This window comes from Dermacentor variabilis, chromosome 4 (genome assembly GCF_050947875.1).
Source record: "Dermacentor variabilis isolate Ectoservices chromosome 4, ASM5094787v1, whole genome shotgun sequence".
In the NCBI taxonomy this organism is placed as follows: domain Eukaryota; kingdom Metazoa; phylum Arthropoda; class Arachnida; order Ixodida; family Ixodidae; genus Dermacentor; species Dermacentor variabilis.
Genome location: NC_134571.1, coordinates 36,589,037 through 36,609,669, shown reverse-complemented (window position 1 = coordinate 36,609,669; position 20,633 = coordinate 36,589,037). Strand labels below are relative to the sequence as shown.

Here is a 20,633-nt window from a genome sequence, read left to right as displayed (position 1 = left end):
GTTCTCCTGCACCGTGTGCCTGACTTCCATTACGAGCGCGTTCCATCTCTATCTCGAGACGCTTCATTTCCAAAGCGTGTTGACGGTCACGCTCTTCTTTTTTCTCTTGTTGCTCTCGCTCTTTCTGTTCTTTACGTTCGCGCTCTTCTCTTTTTGCAGTCTCCCTCTCTTCAATAGTCTCAAGGCATTCCGACAGCTCGTCATCCTCAGCCTCTAACTCAAGAATAGCCTTTATCAGTTCTGGTTTTCTGAGTTTGTCTGAGACATCCAGACCCAACTCTCTTGCAAGCTCCAACAATTTCGGTTTGCGCAACGACTTCAAATCCATGGCTGCTCTGAATGCTGCTTTCTCTACTGCTTACTATTGTCTTGCCGCAAACTAACCCGGCAGCAACGACAACCACAATTACCAGCTCTGTTTCTGACACTAACAAAAAGCCTGGCAAAGCTCAGAAGAAGAAAGTCCCGCACTCACCAAACCTCGCAGGCAGGAATTCCGCGCAGTCGTTCCGCTGCAGGCAACCAGTCGTCACACAGGGCTCGTTGCACTGCTCCCGGATCGTCGTTGAGCTGCTCAGCATACTGTCAACTGCATCTCTTTGCTGCTGGCCTCCGTTGTCGCGATCTCGCCGCTGGCAGACAGTTGTTTGAAGTCGTAGGCGATCTCACCGCTGGCAACCAGATATTTGAAGTCGGAGGCGATCTCACCGCTGCCAACCAGATATTTGGATCCGACTGCTGGTACGATCTGTTGGGAACTCGGCGCTGACGCCCGTGGTTGTACCTGGGTCGCAAGCCCCAAGGGTAGCGTTGGCCTGGCGGCCTGGGGTACAGCTGCAAGCATCCGAAGGTCCCGGCAAAGCATGAGTCGACAGGTAACAACGAAACAACTTGTTTATTTTAACATCGCAAAGAGTTGGCGGTCAGGTTTGACCGAAGTAGAGAGACGGGAGAGCACTTCACTCAACGGAAGAAATCGGAGCCCTCCTCTGGCGTCCGGGGGCAGCTGTTTTTATACTCTCGCAGTTGAGGGCAAGAAGGAACCCCTCAAAAGACGAGCACGTGAATGTACAATGGGCTAATGGTGACGCACACTGTCGTAGCGACGCCGTAGCACCATGTCGTGGCGCTGCGCACGATCTCGTAGCACCTGGTCGTGGCGCTGCCGGTCGGACACAATGACTGTAACGAGAAGATGGTCCCTGCTTTGGCATCGCCTGTTTCGGGCACAATGACTGGAACGAAATCCCTAGGCGGTCGCATCGCCGCAGACGCGCCTGGAAACACCTGGCGATGAGTGTTGCGGTGACGACGATCGGGCCAAAATGTCCGCCGCCCCGCCGCCGTCGCGCCGGCAAAACCACGTGTCGCAGGCGAAACGCAACACCAGGCTACACATATAGCACAACGATAGCGGCGAACACGGTCGGCGATCGTCGAAAATCTGATCAGCGGGTCGAGCGCGTCGGCTTTTATACAGCAGTCGTCGAACGTTCCAGACTAATCGCTTGGACCCGCGTGTCTTCCACAAAGTTCTACGCCGTTCGCGTCACGCGATGAAATCAGATAACATAAGGTTCGGCGACAACAGACAGCGGATAGAAGCATCGATAACTTTCCAGAAACTTCGGATACATGCAGGCGCGTCCCGCGCCGTGCGATAACATTTGCTAGGTGGCGAAACGTGTCCCCCGATAAAGACAAGTACACGTGTCAATATTAAACGCCTCTTGCTTCAGCGTATCGCCAAGGTCGATGATTTGTGGACATCGACAAACGCTGCCAGTCTTCTTTTAATCCAAAATATGTTTTCTTCCTTGCCTCATACCAGGCACTTTACGGCATAGGTAGGTAGGTAGGTTAATGTCACGCCTCGTTTCGGCGCTCTTCAGTTTAAAAATAATTAGAAAGCAATAGAACAAGTAATTGAGCAGCGTAGCTTTTTGGGGTTGTTGGTGCATGATTTGAATAGCAATGGATAGCACGCAGAGGACGGTACAGTAAAATTCAGACACACACAAACAATGCTAGCGCTACTATATATATAGTGCTGACTATATAGGGCTACTATATAGCGCTCGTACTGTTCATGTGTCTGCATTTTACTGGCCCGTCCTCTGCGCGCTATTCATTGCTATTCAAACGAACAACGTGTCCGAAGCTGGTATTTAATCAGGCTCCCCACCATGAATGTCCACTACTCTGCTATTAGTCCACAGGTGGTCTTTTAATGCGTTAGCATCAGGAGTGTCAAAGGGGAAGGAAGTGTATTGCGGGAAGCCGCTCACGTGGCAGAGGTAAATAGGGGATGTGCTGCAACTGATGGTCGTCTGCTCCGGACTACCGTCAGTTGCACTTCGCTCCTCGAAGAGGCATTGGTGAACGCGGCTGTAGGCATGGGTCCGGGTCCTCAAAGAGTTGCGCATTTCTCTCGCTTTTACCGCGAAGTCGCCACTAAATACTCTTTCTTTTTTTTTTTGTGCGCGCTGCTGAAGTTCAAGTGCCAACTAGCACTTTGAAACGATTGGCGCGACCGTCTCGCGGCATATCAACAATTTGCTTTAAAAAGGAGAGAACTTCCATTAGGGCACACGCGGGGTAATGGAACGCCTGATTGATTACCACTGTTAACGTCGTCCTTCGCATTCGTCACGTCGCATGACAACAAGTTGCTCATAAAAACGAGAGCGCGCCAGCTTCCTCAATTCTTCGCTAGTGGCAGCTTGTGCTTCGAGGCGCTATGTGGCACTGCAACCCCGCCTTCAATACCAGCCCATTTTTCCCGGTACTTTTCTTGCGGCAACGGGTTACAGCACGTAGTATTGCGATACGCAGATGCGGTATGTAGCATTCTACCGCCTTCGGGATCGGCCCAGGTCGCAACGGAAAATGTTGCGACGTTTACTCGCCGGTGTGCTATAAGTTGGCCGTCATATCACCGCCGCCGTAGTCATACAAACGCCGTCGTCGCCGCCGTGCTGCTGTCGTCACACACACGCTCGCGTCGTGCGGGCGATTGCTCGCCTAAGAAAAATACGTTGGTCCACCTGGTAGCGCCTCGCAGATCAACAAACGATGCTGAAACGCCGGCAAAATGCTTCCCATAGCATCGATTCCGACACTGCGTGCGAGCTGCGTAATATTTATTTCCTCCGACCCCCTCCGTACATTTGTTCAGTTCTGACACGAAAATCCAAGGCTCATTTGCAGCGACTCTTTCGGGGTGAAATGTACCTCTGCAAAAGTGAAAGCAACTAACGGCGTCGAAAAATAAAAATAAATAAAACATAACGTTAACCACATTTAGGTGTCTTCGCTATGTGTGACCGACCGGCTCAATTCGCGATACTGTTCCTCAGCACGCCACCAAGGGGCGCAGCGTCTGTGAAGTGAGCTGGAATTATCGCGCTAACATTTGTTGCCTATTAAATATATGAGCACGGGCTCTATAAGATAAGCTAACTTTCGCTGAAAACGAGCTAAGCATAGCGCAATCAGATATGTCTAACCTATAGAAGGGTAATTATACGGTGCTGTAGGTCAACGGTACAGCATCGAGTGCGTAATGCGGTTAGACGTGGGTTCGGCTCCCACCGATGGCAAGTTATATTTTCGTCCACTTTCATTTCCATCCACTTCAATCAAAACTACGGTTAATATCGTCTATGCTTTCCTTGGATCCATTGCCTGCTGGCTTCGTCTAAGTAACAAAAGAGGGAGTCTCTCAGTTACTTTTGTTCTTCTAGTTGTGTGAGCGCCTTTGACTGCGTGGTGCTATCCGTGCATGTGCACATATTTATCCACCTTCCTCTCTCCCTCTATCTTCTTTCTATGTGTTTTCCTCTCTCAGCGTAGGGTAGCCAATGAGACGCTTTTCTCGCCAACATCGCTGCCGTCTTACTCTGTCTTTCTTTAGCTTTAAGAGCATGTCGGACATGTAAAAAAGTAGGTTATTATCTTCCCTTGTGGTGTGGTTCATCATATGTTGGCCAAACGGGCAGATGTCTGAATGACAGATTTTATGAGCATCGATATAAGATGGAAAACCAGCTCTCAGGTCACATTACTGCTCATTGTAAGGCTCACGAGTGCACTCCAGATTTTGATAGAATCTTCGTTTTGAACAGAACAGATGTTCAACAGACAAGGGAGATATTGGAAACACTTGAGATCAAGAAGCGTGGTGATGCTTGTATCGGCGAACCCTCAGTTTCTCGATCGGCAAAGGAGCTGGCGTATCTTGGGAACGGCGCTTAGAAGCTGTTCTGTATCGTGTTTTTGTTGCGGGACGCAGATGACGGCGCTGTTATTTCTTGTTGTTTTGACTCTTGGCAGCAGCTATTTATTCTTGTGTCAAGAAATGAAACGCTCAGCTGTTAGTGCGCCTACGTGGTTGTCCCGTGTCCTCTTTCTTCGTGCGTTGTTTTATCTGTCGCCTTCGTCGTAAACATGTATAACCAACTCGCCTACCAGAACGTGCTCAGTTTAGCTCAATGCAAATGTATAGGAAAACGCTTGTCGGTCATTTAGTCACCCCTTTTTGCCACCTCCTCCCAAACGACCACCGTGCGAACTGTACGATCTCTCTCGACGAATAATGAAAGCGTTGTTGGTCTCTTTCTCCCGCCTGTTTCAGGTGCCTCCAAGTACCACATGTTTCCCGAAGGCGAGCTTTACATCCGGGACGTGGACAAAAGCTTTTCCTATCGGAGCTACCGATGCCAAACGAGGGACAAGCTCACGGGGGAGTCGACGAGGAATTCTCTCCCCGGCCGGCTCATAGTGACAGGTGAGAGCTGATAGTAAAGTGGCGCCCTGGGAAAAGAAAATTACGATTAATTCTGTTAACAGTCACGTTACTTTCTTTTTATTACTTGTCACACGAACTGATGAGAAGAGATCGCAATCTCGTTCAGTTGGCTATTAACTATACATTGTTTCAGTAAGAAAAGAGACGTGTTGAATAAGTTGGCATTTAATTAACCAAGTATCGCAGCACCGTTTCAGTGACTAGCGAAAGGTCGCTGCGGATAAAAACATCGCACTTTTCGCGTAACTAGATGAAGCGTGGGTGGAGAGCGAGAAGGTGGCACCCTGTTCGGCTCGCAATCATCAATTTTACTCGTCGCGAACGCGTGCGCATTACGGCGGTGAAACATTGTGCACATGAGTTGCCGCATCTATAAACTTAGCTTTCTTTTTTGTTATCATTCCCTGCCCTTTCTTGCCAGCTACAAATAAACGCGAGCGCATATGTGTCAACCCTAATTAATTGACACGCGCGCTTAAGCCGTTGCAGAGGCAAGAATATCACGCAATGTTTGTGCACACGTACCGCCTGCAGGTCAGTCTTGTTTCTCGCACTCCACTTTCGCCAAAGGAAGAATAGAAAAAAAAAAGGAATAGAAGGTCCCGGCATTGTATAACGCAGATAACATTGAAAAACGACGAGCGACTCTCACTTTAATAACTAGTTCATCCGTCATTCTACGTTCGCATTCACTGAACAAGACTTCGGTGCAAACAAAAACAGACAAGCGAGTAAGCAAGAAAGTAAGTAAGTAAACAAAAATGTCGCGCAAGAAAGACGAAGGAAGGGGAGTCGACGCATGTTCGAAATTAGCGTTGCATTGTTCGCGCCTTATTTGGTTGGGAAAACGCGCGCCAGGGCTCGTCTCAGTCACGGAGGGATTGCGCGCCGGCAGGGGCCACGGTGCGTCTCGTCTCTGCATTATGCGCGCGAGTTGTTGGGTGTTGGAGGTGGTGGGGAAGGGGTTGGAAGGGGTTTCGAGAAAAGCTCATTTTCTCGCGCGCGTACCCCCTCGCGATGCCGAGCGTAGCAGTCAGCGTATCTGAAGACAAACACGGCTTTCTTTGCCCCCTTGAGACTGCGCAGGAAAAATACAGTGAGAAAGAAACAAAGAAAGAAAACTCAGAAATGCGAAGGAACTGTGGAAGCGATGACAGCAACAGTAACGACATTTGCGCTGAGACTAGCGCGCGAGAATAACACTCGGTAACAAGGAAAGAGGAGGTGGAAAAAGAAAGGGGGGGAGGGTAGTCTCAAAATCGAAGGTCGTGGAAACGTTTCCTCCTTTCTCAAGGAGGATGGGAGGGTAAGCGAAAGGAGGAGAGCTTTCTTGAAACAGCAAAGACGACGACCACCGCCATCTTTCAGATTGCGGCTAAATAACTCGCCCCGCATAAGCCTGGTTTACGTTTCTCACAATTAACGCGGGAAAAGAAAAAAAGCTCTCTACTATGTTTGTTTCGTGTACATATATGGGCTTCATTGTTCTCATTTCAATCGCGTTCCTGGTCCTCCTTCTGCGTAAAAAAAAAAAAAATCAGCCATGCAAGAGGAGCCTCTGTTCGCGCTGTCCTTAGCTTGTCATCGTCGCTCCTCGCCTTGTGTTTCTGCATACGCGCCAAGCATAAGCACATATGCACTCAACCCCCCCCCCCCTTCCCTCCTTTTTCTCATAACCGTACGCCTTGTTTATCCAGCGTGTACTCAGGAGTGTTGTAAAACGGTACTTTATTATTTCCTCGAAAAACGGAAGGACGAGCGACAGGGGGTAAAAAGAAGGTAAGGGGGTCGAACAGCGAGGGTATACGGGAGAACCGCTATAGCGCAAGCTATAGCTAACACGCGGCAAACCCCTCTGGCGGCGCACGCCGGAACTGAGAGCGGCGGCCATTTGTTCCGCCCTCCTCTGGTCTCGTCTTGCTGCCAGCTCGCGCGTTTCTTTTGGGCTTACATTGCAGGCATTCGCTATAGCGCTTTCATTGCGGTGTTGCTTTGTTTTTGTGTTTTTTCTGTGTGACCTCGCGCTGCAGTGTCGCTGCTTGGCGACGCCCAGTTGACAGACAACCCCTTTTCCCCCAAGAGCAGCTTGTCGAGCCCGTCCAACCACCGTTGGGGGAAGTGGAGGGAAAGAAACGAGACGTGACGGCGCGAACTGGCCATTTACATCGCGACTAATGAGTTTCTAAACTCCACTGCTCGTAAAGCCCTTCCGAGTTTGCTGTTTACAATGTTGATTGCGAAGGGCCTGTTTCGTTTCGCGAGATTAAAAGAGAGAAGAGACGAAAGGAAGGGGAAGGGGGGGGGGGCAGCAGAGCCAGCAGCAGCAGCAGCGACGGTGCTGTGTATACTGCCACATGCCGGACCAACGTTGTCCTCGTGCCTTAACGGTGTTTGTCGTTCTGCCTCGACTTAGACGCGCGCCATTTGTTTTAATTTAGGCTGCGTTTCACTCGTTGCCGTCTTTTCTTTTTCTGTCGCCCTCCTGTTGTCGCACTTCAAGCAAGAGGTTGAGAGAGAGAGAGAAAGTGGCAACAATGAAGGAGTCCCGGAGAGATTATCGTAGCTGACGAAGAACACGTCCGAAACAAGGATCGGTGCGATGAATCTGAAGCGGAGACCGAACCGGCTTGAACAAATTGCCAGGGGGCAACTCGTTCCACTTAGGAAACTGAATTTTAATCGCTCCCGGAGCTTAAAGGAGCGGTGACGCGGCGTTCGGCAGACTTCAGACAAGCACCTAACTTCTAACCTGAAGCAAAGGTTTTTCAACAAGGATTAAAACATTCTTTACGGAGTCGAAATTTCAACGTTTCTTTTTTTTTAGCATTATTCTTGTCAAACCGAAGACGTTCACTTTGCGCATCGCCGTAACCTCTCGTTCTTGGTCACACATTGGCGTGCGCGTATACTGCACTGCATTTAGGAGCAAGCGGTATTTGAACGCCACAACATCGGGCGCCGCCTGGAAGGTCTTGCTTCACTCAATGATCATACTGATCGTTACCCGCTTTAAGTTACAACAGCGAGTATTCCCGAAGTACTGGGCGGGTATGCCGGCGTCCCGTATCGAAAATAAGTGCAAACTCCGACCGCCATCACCGCCTTCTTTCTCTTCCATTCTTTTTTAGTTTTTAGTGGGGAGAGTATTATATAAGGACTGGCGAAAATTTGATTCGCTGAGTGTGCTAAATATAAGCTTGACTTAGAGGAAGGTGAAAGTTGTCTCTTTTGTGGCTATGCAAATTCAGCCGCTCGACGCCTTAAGCAGGCGCCTTGCGCGCGCGCGGTTCGCTACTCGGGAGATAAGCAGCGCCCTCCCGGGGAAGCACGCGCCTGCATTGGCCATCGTTCTTCAGCCGCCGAGCCGCGAACGACTATCAAAACTCCCGAAACAATCTGCAATCTTACCGAAAAGAAAACGTCGAGATAAAGATAGAAGCAAAAAGCGGGGGAGGTATCCAGCAATACCGAAACAACATCCCTCACTGCAGACCTCCCCGCCCCCCTTTCTTTTTTAACCTATGAGCAAGAAAGAAAAAACGTGGAAAGCGTATGCAAATGAGTTGTCATTACGCCGATAATTATTCCTCTATTAACAATTCGTCTCGCGGCGGGGTCTTCTTCTCCTTCCCCTTGTCGTCCACCACCGGGGGCGTTCTTCTCCTAGCGGCTTCTTCTTGTCCTTCCTAATAATCTTAGTCCTATTGCAAACGCTGTTTTGTTTTGTCTCTTATAGCCGGCTTATAAACCACTCCTGAAGCGGGCACGCAACGCGTCGTGCCACCAAGACTGCCGCGCGCCCGCGTGGCACTCGATGTATTCAGGGCCCAGCGAGCGTAGATTATTCAAATTAAAACACTGAGCCGCCTCGTTTCGGCCTTCGCCGCAACCTCGATTTCTCAGGAGCGCGTCGCGCGCACGCGTCCTCGCGCTTTCCTTCTCATAAGCGAAGCCCCTGAGCTGCCAGACCAGCAGTGACCACTACCATAGCTCGTCTTCCGTTCTTTTTTTCAGTTGTGTTTGTCTATTATTAGCGCAAGGAGGATGGAAAATAAACTAATGACGACAAGCGCTCGGGAATCAAAAGCTGTTGGAACTCAAAATCTGTCAGAACTTGCTAAGTTCTATCAATGGCTTTTGTAGTATACAAAGCAATCTATATTTACAGATAAAAAATTACCTTAGGCCCGAACAGACGCCGCCGTAAAAATCAGTGACTCCACGGCGAGCTGGCGGGGTAACTTCGTGGAGGCGTCGGCACCCTTCATTCGTTTTATGTATCTTTTCTACCTTACCGCGCATCCAGCCAAGGCAAGAAAGAGTGCCTTTGCATGGTATTGCAGAAGCGTGATTCACTAACACAGCTCATCTTCGCCCGAAACTCTGTCAAGTGAATTAACTTTCACTTTTTACTTCGGACTTTCCCCCATTCAATATGTTAATAAACTCAATATCAATTTCAGTCTTAATTGTCCCTTTAGTGTCTCTCAAGCCCGATTAAACGACAGTACTAAACATGGCAGATCAGTGTCGAACTTCTTTTTTCATTGTACTTTTCTTTCTCGAAAGATACTGCTCGAATAGATCTAGTAAAGGAGGATTCCGCGCCAAGAGTCACAAAGTTGGGAGCGTCGCCTTCAGCGGAGTTTATAAAGAAGACTAAAAAATATACATGGAAAAAATAAAAAGGAAGGAAAGTGCTCCCGTTGCGGCGATATTACGTTCTCTTAATATCTTTCGGGGACCCGGAAAGTTGTGCGCCGGCGTCGCGATGCGCTTGAACGCGGCGGCATGCTTGCTTTGCCGCTTCCGTATAGCCGGCGCGCACTAACCGAAAAGGCAGAGACTCTCAGCTGCTACGCGAAGCGAGTGAAAGGGAGCGCCACTGGGCGATCAAAAATACAGAGGGGAGGAGGAGGAGGAGGAGGAGGAGGGGGAGAGCGAAAGCATCACGTGACTGAGTTCCCCATTGTGCGGATAACAATTCCTTTCAATCTGCTGGCGGGTGCCCCTTTGGCCTCGGCAGAAGCCCGGCCTCCGCGCCTTTAAGGTTATCTTTCCCGTCGTCACGCGCGGGCTTCAGTCACTGACGCGATAGAAACTCCCGGCGCGTGCGATAAAGAAAGGGCCAAAACACAATAAAAAGAAAAGGAAAGAAAGGAAGCTCGATGACGAAAGAAAAACAAATGGCGGGTGAGGCAACTAACTAAAGAAAGAGAGATAAAAAAAAATGATGTCCGCGTCTCAGATTTTTGCCGCCGTAATAAATCGGCCGAGACGACGACAAAGGCCTGTTCGAAGTCGATAATTTTGGCTGAAAGCCGCGCTGCAGCCATTGCTTCCTTGGGGCTTCTTCTAAATGATTTCTTTCTTTCTTTCTGGCGAAGTGAATGAGGCGAGAATTTTGGGAGAAGGAGAGTTGGAGGACGATGCTTTGGAACCTACGCTTTGCGTCCCGACTTTGTTTCGCTTTCCATCCGCCATCTTTTTTTTTCCCTCCCCTCCTATCCTCATTTACCCGTTGCGTGAGTTGCTCTTTTGCTACCATCTACGCGTGGCTTATCATTTCTCTTTCTTTTTGTTTTGATAGAGGGTGGGAGGGAGGGGTGGGGGGAGTGTAGGGACGATGGCCTTGCCACCCCTTTTCGCCCCCGTATAGGTGGCGTGCTGTAAAACAGCTAGCCGACCGACACCAGTACCTCACCGATTTCTCCAGTCGATAAACGACCGAAACTGCCTGTGAATGCCCCCCTCCCTTGCCCCTTGCAAGCCCTGGCAACCTAGAGCTATAGCTTTTCTCCATCGGCCGCCCATTGCATCCCGCGGAGGTCGTTACCCGTACCTTTTCATTCGGGGGCGCTGTTCGGGCAATTATTCCCCGTCTTCGAACCGACGCGGTTACGTTTTATTATCTCTGGCTGCTGCACAGCACAAACCTTTACACGTGATCGGGTAAGGATGCGCGTTATCTTCATTCTCGCAGGCCTTCCTGTCGCTTTGTTTGCTTTTTTTGCTGTTGCTTCTTTATGCACCGTCGACGAAAGCGTGGGGGTACAGGAAAGGCAAACGACCTGATCTAGCTTTTGAAAAGCCAGAGATTTTTGCGAGGCTGCCGTCCTGGCAAAGAAACCGTTATGAAGTTCTTGGTCGAAGGTCACTGAACGTTCCTAATCTTCTGGCATAACGAGCGGAACGAAAGGACTCCTTGACATCGATTTCTACGCTTTGCACTTCGGCCGGAATTGACCGAATATTTGTTTTTCGCGTGTGCGTTAAAAAACAAATATTCGAACACGTAACTTTCAGCATTCTGCTAGGCATGACGACGACACAATAGCACCAGGACGACGAAATTTACTACAGCTAAGTGAGCTGCATACATGGCCGGCATTAGTGCGTAAAAATAGTGCAAGTCCATGTGTCATGTTTCATAACCATTGCCAGTTAGACAAAGCCTCGACACGAACAAATGATCACTGATGCTCACACACCTTCAGCCTAATGTATTAATACTGCCCGAATCAAAATGGTTGTCTGCAGCAGTTATTGTTCTTTATCTCTAGTCAGAAACGGTCCATAGGGCCTAGGGAAAGTGAAAGGGTGATTAGGACAGGGTATGTAAGCCGGCAACATGTACGAAGTCATAGAAGCTGCAGCTGTTGGAGCACGTCCGTGTCCCGTAGGCCTCTGAGTCAGCAGCCCCGCTAAAGAATGGCAGCAGTGGAGGTCCGCCCGCATCCCCGGACAGATCCAGAGGAGGTGGTGGACATCCGCCTGGCTCCTCGGTGTCGATCTGTGGGGATGTTTAAGGGATTCGGTTGCGGTCCCCTCTCCAGGATGAGTAGACCGCCAGTCTGACAGCACACCTAGTCCGGACTAACCACAGTAGCGCTGCCCGAAGCAGGGACAACGCAGGGGGAACGCGGACGGCACACGATTGAATCGGGACTCGTGCGCTAGCGCAGCCTCTAGCCTTCGCTTCCAAAAGTGTTACGACGGGTCTATTGGGAGCGCATGGCTTTGAACGTTTTCAGGTTGGGCTGCTTGGTGAGACAATTTACGGGCGGCTATTGCACTTTGATCAAAACCGTGGCATTGAACAGGGTCGATTATCACTGTGCCCCGGAAGTGGTTTCATGTCTAGAATAACTTTAGTCCGGCAAATGACAATACGAGCATTGCGAGTCAAGTTGACCAAGATTATAACGTACAAGCAACAGTGCACTATATACACGGTACATGTACACAGAAAGGTCCTGCTGAGCGTTGCTGGTGGCTTGTTCCGTCTGTTAATGTTTCCCGATAGCACCCAACCTCCCTATCCCACTTCGCCTTTTGAGAAGCAGCTACCTACATTGTGTAAAAGCAGCATTGCCTTCATGTGCACGAAAAATACTATCTACACTATGTAGTCAAGCATATCATGTGTTGCTGTTATTTTAACACGCCGAAAAACTCCTTCGTAATACTCCAGAATAAGAATCGCTGACAACCTTTCGTTTTTCTCTCGTAAATGAGCGCCAGATGCTCAGTTCCTGTCAAGTGCTTAGAAAATGTTTCGCGTTATGAAGAAGCTTACAGCGACAAATACCTCGAACTTAGATTTGGCTGCACGCTAAATACACCCCCTTTAATGGCGCTTATCTAAGTATTACACACAAAAAATTAAATGATGGAGTTTTGCATCCCAAAACCACGATTCTTTAACGTGCACCTAAATCTAAGTACACGGGTGTTTTTGCATTTCGGCCCCATCTAAATGCGGGCGCAGTGACGAGAATTCAATCCCGCGACTTCGTGCTTACAGCCCAACACCACAGCCACTAATCAACTACGGCGTATAAGTATGCCAGACAGTCGGTTTCAGAAAGTTCGCAGCTTCACAAATATATGATAGAGTTAACATCGAGGTTGTCCAGAAGGACGCAGGATAGGGAGGGGGGCGCCGCAGAAGTTTGTTCATGCAGTTTGATTATGCAGCTTGATCATGGAGTTTGATCATGCAGTTTTTTTTACTGTACAGCAGGTGGCGTAAGCCTCACTTTTGTACCAACTGAAACAATCGCGCCATGCGATGGCAAAGACGTCAGCACGCCAATGCGACAGAAAATAACCCGCACATGACAAGGGACAGAAGCAATTAACACGAGCGAACAAGAGCCGGCACCGGTACCGAAGTTTGCTTTTCGCGGCTATGTGATTCGACCGGCGCTGTGTGGGCACTGTGATGAAAAACGAAGCTTTCCCCTTTACTTGCGGTGGCAAGCACTACTTATTGGTTGCAGCGATTCGCAAAGTCTCTTGTCTGAAGACTTTTTTGTGTCATCTGTTCACCAGAGATCTGAATTCATTCAATGTTTGGCTTGCGGTAGCAAGCACTCTTTGTTCGCACTGGTTCGTCTCATCTTACCTATTTGCTGTGCCACATGTCTAACCACGCAAAAACAAGAATAGAGCAAAGAGACAGGCGGTAAACGACGTTAAGGTGTGCACATTAATCTCGGAGGCAACAGCCGTCATTCGCCAAGTGCCATGCATAGAAGCAGCCATAATACCGCGCCGCAGCAAACAAAAAGGCTTCGCCAAGGACCGTGCATGGGGCTTCTTCGGGCGATCGGCCTTGCCGTTCGACTGGGGAGGCCTCCTCCCTCCTTCTTTCATTACCCTTACCCCTCCCCCGTGCATGCTGTTGAGGTGTCCTCGCAATGAGAGACAGTTACGATGCTGCACTTTTCTCTTCAGTTTCCTTTCTATAAAGTCACTACCACGGAGCGTAATATCTGCGCCCCGATATATAGTAGCAAGTCGGTCAGCACCTGGAGCGGCTGTTGATGAACAAAAGCACACACGCCAGGGTGCACCGCGTGCAAGACGGACGCGAACGTGCCGTTGCAAATGCTCTCAGTCGCAGTTCATAGAAAGAGCCTTTAGGGTTCTTTGTTCTGATTTTTTTGTCTTTCACTGACAACTTCTTGCTCGCGCAGTTGCCGCACTCACGGCCGCGCGCGTGTTGTCCGATGTTGAGCGTGTCACTTCGCCGAAGCGGCCCCCAGCCAAAGGAGAATCCATTCATCTTCCTTATGAAAGAAAGGCGCCGCGGATGCATTTCCGGCGTCCGTGCTAGCGGGTTGTGGGGGGCGGGGGGGTAGGGGGGGAGGACTCGCTTTTCCCGTCCACGGCGGCGGCGGCGGCGGCGGGCAAAGGCAATTAGGGGATAGCGTTTCGGGGCGCGAAAAATTGCACTTTTGGCGTCGCGCTCATCTTTACCCGGCCGACCGGCCTACCCCCCGTTAGCACGAGCGCGACTCGCAGACCCCGTGCGTCGTAAGCGAACGGAATAAAGTTCAAGGCTGGCTGCTCTCATATTGACCACTCCCTTATCGCCTCTCCCCAAGCTCCCCCGGCCTCCCTTCCGGGCCTTTCCGTTTTGTTCGCTCCTCTCTTTCGCGAGCCTTTTGGACAATGTCGCCAGATGTATCAAATTGACTGGCGCAGGCAGTCAATAATATCAATTATGACGACCAGCCTCCTCCCTAAGCCGTCTTTATTATATTTATTAGCAGAGCCATTCTTCATTTTTCCCAGGGCCGCTGTTCATCCTTCTATAGCTTAGTGTTGTCACATTTATTATTGCTGCCAACAACAAGAGATACCAGGTGTCCAGTCTCCTGTTGCCGACTAGCCGAGTCGTAGCTGATCTTTTGACAGTTTAACTATAGCAATGCAGCACTAGCTGCATGTTCGCCATGTTTCCCCCGTGTTCGCACATTACAGCAATATAATTATTGTGAATAACTATACAACGGCGACATTGTCTATTTCAAACCGCGGATGGTTGTTGATTCTTCCCTCTTGCACTGTCAATTTTCTTTTTCCTCAGTTTTTTTATGTGTGTGTTTTGATTTCTAACAGAGAGCAATCTGTGCTCTCTCACTCCTTGCCCCGCGGGCTTTGTGTTCCTGTATGTGTGTGAGAGTGCTACTTTAACACGTGCTTGCGTGCACACGCTTCCCGCTGGTGCCAACCAAACTTTTCTTTCTTTTCTTCCGTTGCGCTCAAAAATGCCGTTGTTCTCTAAGCAGCAAAAATCGTTGCCTCCGTCCTGGTTCTCAAGGTTTCGATGTAGAAATGAAGGAAGAGGGCAAAGGAGAAGAACAAAACGGCAGCGTGCAGTTTTGCCGCGCCGCCATTTCCTTGTGTCGTTTCCGTTGTTCCTCATTTTTCCTATCAGTTTCCTCGCGCGATGTTTCTTTTCTTTTTTGAGAGAAGTACTTCGTCGTATGCAAATTTGCCTCCACGACGCACGTATACGCAGCGAGCATACTCGCTGGCGTTGCAAAACGACGGCAGTTACAGCGCCGCGCCGTCTGGTGTTTCTCGCATGAATAGCGAGCGCCGCGCCTTTCTTGTCCCGTGTGTCTTGTAGTGGGGGACCCGTACGCGGAGAAAGGTTACGTTCGACACTTAGCTTCTGCTTTAAAAAAAAGAAACAGTGGGGAGAACGATGTCGTCAAGGGCGTTTCCGAAGAGACGCTATATAAAGAATAACGAAAGCAAGAATCCCACACATAACGGCCCCATTGTATGTCTCGACGCATTCACAAAGAACACGAGCCTCTGTCTGTGCCATACGACCCGTGCAGTTCTGGGGAAAAAATAACATTGATGATAACAGTAAAAGTTCAAGTAAAAGGCCTGGTTGTTCAAGGGTGCCCTTAGAGATAACGTTCGTCGGGGCCAGCCCCCAGCCGTTGTCGGATGTTTACGTAACATTTACCCCGTGTCAGTTTGTATCCGGAGAAATGCCTTCGAAAGCAGGGTTTCGTAAGCGCGAACAGGATAGTCATCCTTTAACATAGTAATACCTTTGTTAGTGTTAGGCAGTTCCTGTTTTTCTTGTTTTTGATCTCGGCGTGAGACAGACAACGCCAGAAATCGCTAAAGCGATACGAGAGCTAATATATCGACAAAAAAATGAAGTACACAAAAAATAAAGACGTTTAAAAAAAAGCGAAGAACGAAACTCAAGCGGAGTATGTATTTTCCGATGAGATACGAAGCGTTCGCCTAAATCGCTCGACGGTGAGACGAAGAGGGATCCTGTATTCAGTGCTGCGCGATGCGATACATGCATACGGCAATCCTAATTGCATTAGGATTGCTACTCGGCGTTTTCTGTCTATGCTCGCTGTTTCTTTGTTGCTTAGCAAGATGTTCTCTCATGAGATGTTTCCTCCTTTAATGCAGTCACTATTCTATTTCTGCCTCTCTCTCTCTCTCTCTCTCTCTCTCTCTCTCTCTCTCGATTTCCTTATTATCGAGCTTCACGAAGAACACGTGGAATAGTCGAAGCAGACTTTGGATGTTTTCTTGTGGTGTCGAGGAGCGGAACGCCCGTAATTTGCAAAGCTTGTAGCGTCACCGCAAAACTTGCGCTAGAAACGGCGATGGAAAGACCTTTTTCATCGAGATACGCGAAAATACGCATTTTTTAATCTTTTCTTTTCTTTCTTTATTTCGCGTGACTTTCTTTTTGATGTCTTTTTTCGAGCTCCTCCGATTATAGTTTCTCCGCGAAAACAAGTCTCAAGTCGAGGTTAAGGAACCAGAATATATATATCAGTTTATAATCTTTTTTTTGTTCTGCCTCCTTTTTCTCGTCTCTCTCGCCAACTCAACACCGAGAAATGAATCGCCTGCCTCGTTAGCAGCGGATAAGTCTCGAGATTTTAAAGACACGACGTATGGATTTACCTCGCTTTTTCTTTTTTTTTTTTTTACTCTCGTGTGGCGTGAGTATATAGCGAGTGCTTATTCACGCGCTACAGTGCCTTCGCGTTCGTCGTTTTCTCAGTTCCCGTGGAAACCGTGAAGCGTACACGCCACCGGCTGAAAAAACGCGCTTCAAAAGCGCCTCCTCAGTTTCTACCGACGCCGCACGACCTCGTTCTCGAGGCGGGGAGGATGATTTCTGGCTGAGTGGCACGACAGGTGCCTAAACGGCTTAAATCTGCGACTAACAGGACTCGCGTATTAGGTATATAGGGACCGCCTGGGCGCAGAGATTAGAGGCTTGCGGCAAGCTCGCCTTGCGTCGTCGCATTCGCCCCGCTATGTGGGAGCAAGAGGAAGCCGTAGGCGTTGGCAAACCGGCACCCGAGCGTAAGCTGCAGGCAGCGCGATGCCGTCTCGATCCGCTCCCTAGCTTGCGAGCGCCCCTGGCAGGGCAGGAGAGGCCGCGAAGCGAACGGGTGAACGCCCCCAAAGGTGTCTGCGGGATCACGGAATGTGGCGCTAATGAAGTCATTCACTTTGCGGAAAGGTTCTTGAAGGGTGATTGCCATTGAGAAAGTGACCGGAGGCATCTTACTGAATTTATGCACCCCGCTTCATATAATTAGTAGGCTACGCGTGGCGGAAGCTACGCGAGTAATGCGATCATACAAGTCTCAAAACCATGCGTTTTCTAAGGGTGGTTGTGTTTTGGTCCGTTGCTCTTTCTACGAAACAACTATTTCGTGCATTACAACTATGGCTTATATGCGTAATGTAACTTAAGGTAAAGAGAGGTAGGATCCCGCACTTAAATCAGAATTTTGATGTGTGAAACTCGGCGTAGCAAGATTCATACATTGGGCTTCGTGGTGTTGATTGAGAGGTAAGTGCGAAAGAATACGATTAGTTGTAACGGGTGTCTGGCAAGTTGCCCATGACGTCTGTTAGACTTCTGTAGGGAAAATGTGCGACACGTAACAAAAAATTGGGGCAGAACCCATGTCGCGATGGCTGTCGACGATAATGGGCTAGCGTTGAATCAATATAGCGACACAATGTACTGCCACGATCTAAACGAGTTTTATGCGAAGCGTGTACTGCATTGAGACTCCTCCTCGTTAGGCCCAATAAATATTCTTTGATTATTCGGTAAAGTGTATCGTCCCAAAGCAACACATCGGCTACAAGAAACGCCGTAGTGGATGACTCCAGATTAATTTTACCCACTTTGTAGCCGCCGCGCTAGTACAGTAGCTACGGCGTCGCGTTGCTGAGCTCAAGGTCGTGGGTTGGATCCCGACAGCGGAGGCCGCAGTCCGATGGTCCGGAATGCAGGAACGCTCGTGTGCCGTGCATTGGGTGCGCACTAAAAGAATCCCAGGGGGTCTAAATCATCCCGGAGCCTTCTACTGGGGCGCGCCTCATAATAAGGTCGCGTTTCAGGCACGTGAAACCCCAGGAACAAATAAAATCAGTTTTGCCCACCCAAGTGCGCATGATGTAGCCAGTTCTCGACACACAAGCGTCTTACTGCCACGGCAATTAGGTGCTCTAAACTGGGTTTGCTTTGATTGTCCATCCATCCGTTCCGTCACGATGACGACGACTGTCGTCGTCATCGACCTTATCACGTCTTCGCCAGACCGCCCCGAGATCCTCAAGTTCGCTATACCTCCACAAAGCGAAGAAAAGTATAGCGCGCCCACTGTCGAGCACGTTGCGTCCGCTAGAGACAATCCGAACTACGAGAAACGGGCTCCTATAAGATAGTATCTTTCACCCACACAGAGCTTCAAGTGAGGCCCTGTCGGTTCTCTGCGCAACAATAAATCACTATATAATACCCGAATAATGCTATATTTCCGGCTCATAGGTATCTCTATAGCATACAGACCTGCATACACACACTGGTCAAGTGCTTGATATCGGACTGAATGTGTACAGGAAAAAAAATACTTATTTTGCACAAATCTTCTGTGACTCACCGCATAATGTCACTACATGACATTAATTGTAGGAGTTATGGCCTCCGAGGTAGATAATCTCCAGATAAGGCCTTCAAAGTAATTCAGCGATGCTGAAAAGCTGTAGAAAGCTTCTGCGGCAGCTTCTCGTGCTCGCGTGTTTGGCTTACCGTGCACGCCTTACACACTTACTTTCAATGAATCATCAACCGCCTTCAGAACTACTGGCTTCTTAGCCAGTCCCCTGTGGTGGATGAACGCAAGTATTTGAGGAACAAGAAAGCAAGCAAGCAAGCAACCAAGATGGGGGTCCCCACCATCAGAGAATAACTGCTGTCGCAGTGAATGAGTTTAGAGCCCTAAGAATCGCCGAAGTCTGCCCTCATCAGAAGACAGCTGCCGCAACTGGGATTCAAACCCGTTACGTTCGTGCTCAACACCAGAATGTCACAGCCACCAAGTCACTGGAGCGGGTCGATAAAGAGAATCCGTACGTTAACGGGTGCGCATGAAACATACCCGACACTGTCATATAAGCCCCTGTCATATTGAACATTAAACCTCCCTTCATGAATCAAGAAAATGTCGTAAAGTGCAGCTTCTTTTTTTTTTTAGAAGGTTACACAGGAGATAAAACTTGCTGCTCACAGCAGAATTTTGGTTTCAATCGCCGGCTACCGAGATTTGTTGCGTTCGCTGGTTTAAACCCGACACCAGGATAAAAGTGCTGCAATTGACGACAAGCAGGTCATATATTGTCACGTTGTAGTGACGGTGAAGAAAGGAAAACTGAATGGCGAAACTAGCGTTTTGCTGGACGAACTTGTGCCCACAAAAGCAAGTTAGACTCCTAGCACAGCAAGAGCGGCGAACACGGTCGGCAGTCGTCGAAATCAGATCTGCCGGTCAAGCGCGTCGGCTTTTATACACGAGTCATTGAAGGTTCCAGAGTAATCGGTGGCGCCCGCGTGTCTCCCAGAAAGTTCTCCACCATTCGCGTGGCACATACATGAAATCAGATTACACAAGGTTCGGTACGTGACAACGGATAGCTGATAGAATCATCAATAGCATTCAAGAAACTTCCGATACATGCAGGCACGTCCTGCGCCGTGCGATAACATTTGTTGGGTGGGGAAAAGCGGACACCCGATAAAGATAAAGAAGTACACCCCCCCCCCCCCCATGTCAATACCCCTCTCTCAAAAAGCATCGTCCCGATGCTACAAACAGGAGAACGAAAAACAATAAGGTCACTTATTACACAAAAGTAACAAGAAACAATGAAACAAAACCCAAAGTATCACAGTTCAAAGAAAGTCCAAAGTTCAGCTATGCAAAGTCCCAAAGTTTAACAAGGCTGATCCCAAATTTTGTTAGCGCTGGTAAGACGGCTTAAGTGGCACAACATGGACTACTTCAGGTCGTGAGCGGCGCCGCTGTGATAGCGAAATGCCATCTGGCACGACCTCATAGTCTAGTGCGCCAGTGCGTCGGATGATCTTTTATGGTACGAAATAGCGGCGTAAAAGCTTCTCGCTAAGTCATCATCGCCATATTGGGTCGGGCTTCTTTGGCGCGCTGGAGATAAGTGGCGACGTCAAGATTCTCTTCGTTGGTGACGTGCGGCAGCATCGCGTCGAGAGTCGTCGTCGGGTTCCTGCAGTAAACCAGCTTGAATGGCGCGATCTGTATTGTTTCTTGCACCACCGTGTTGTAAATGAAGGTTACGTACGGCGGGTCGGCATCCAAGGTCTTGTGTTCGACGTCGACGTACATTGCTAGCATGTCGGCGAGGGTCCTATTCAGGCACTCCGTAAGACCATTCGTCTGCGGGTGGCAGGCCGTTGTCCTCCTGTGGCTTGTCTGGCTGTATTTCAGAATGGCTTGCGTGGACTCCGCTGTAAATGCCGTTCCTCTGTCGGTGATGAGGACTCCTGGGGCGCCATGTCGCAGCACGATGTTCTCGACGAAGAATTTCGCCACTTATGCTGCACTACCTTTCGGCAAAGGTTTCGTTTCAGCGAAGCTGGTGAGGTGGACTGTCACCACGACGATCCACTTATTTCCGGATTTTGACGTCG

General features: G+C 49.3%; 1 protein-coding gene across 2 annotated transcripts in view; it reads left to right on the top strand.

Moving 5' to 3' along the window:
• Positions 1-20,633, top strand: part of LOC142578935 (cell adhesion molecule Dscam1-like) — a 333,987-nt gene that overhangs the window by 199,357 nt on the left and 113,997 nt on the right. For both annotated transcript variants that reach the window (XM_075688644.1, XM_075688643.1), the window contains exon 4: positions 4,637-4,789. In XM_075688644.1, the coding sequence (XP_075544759.1) occupies positions 4,637-4,789 (153 nt within the window). The remainder of the gene's footprint in view (positions 1-4,636; positions 4,790-20,633) is intronic.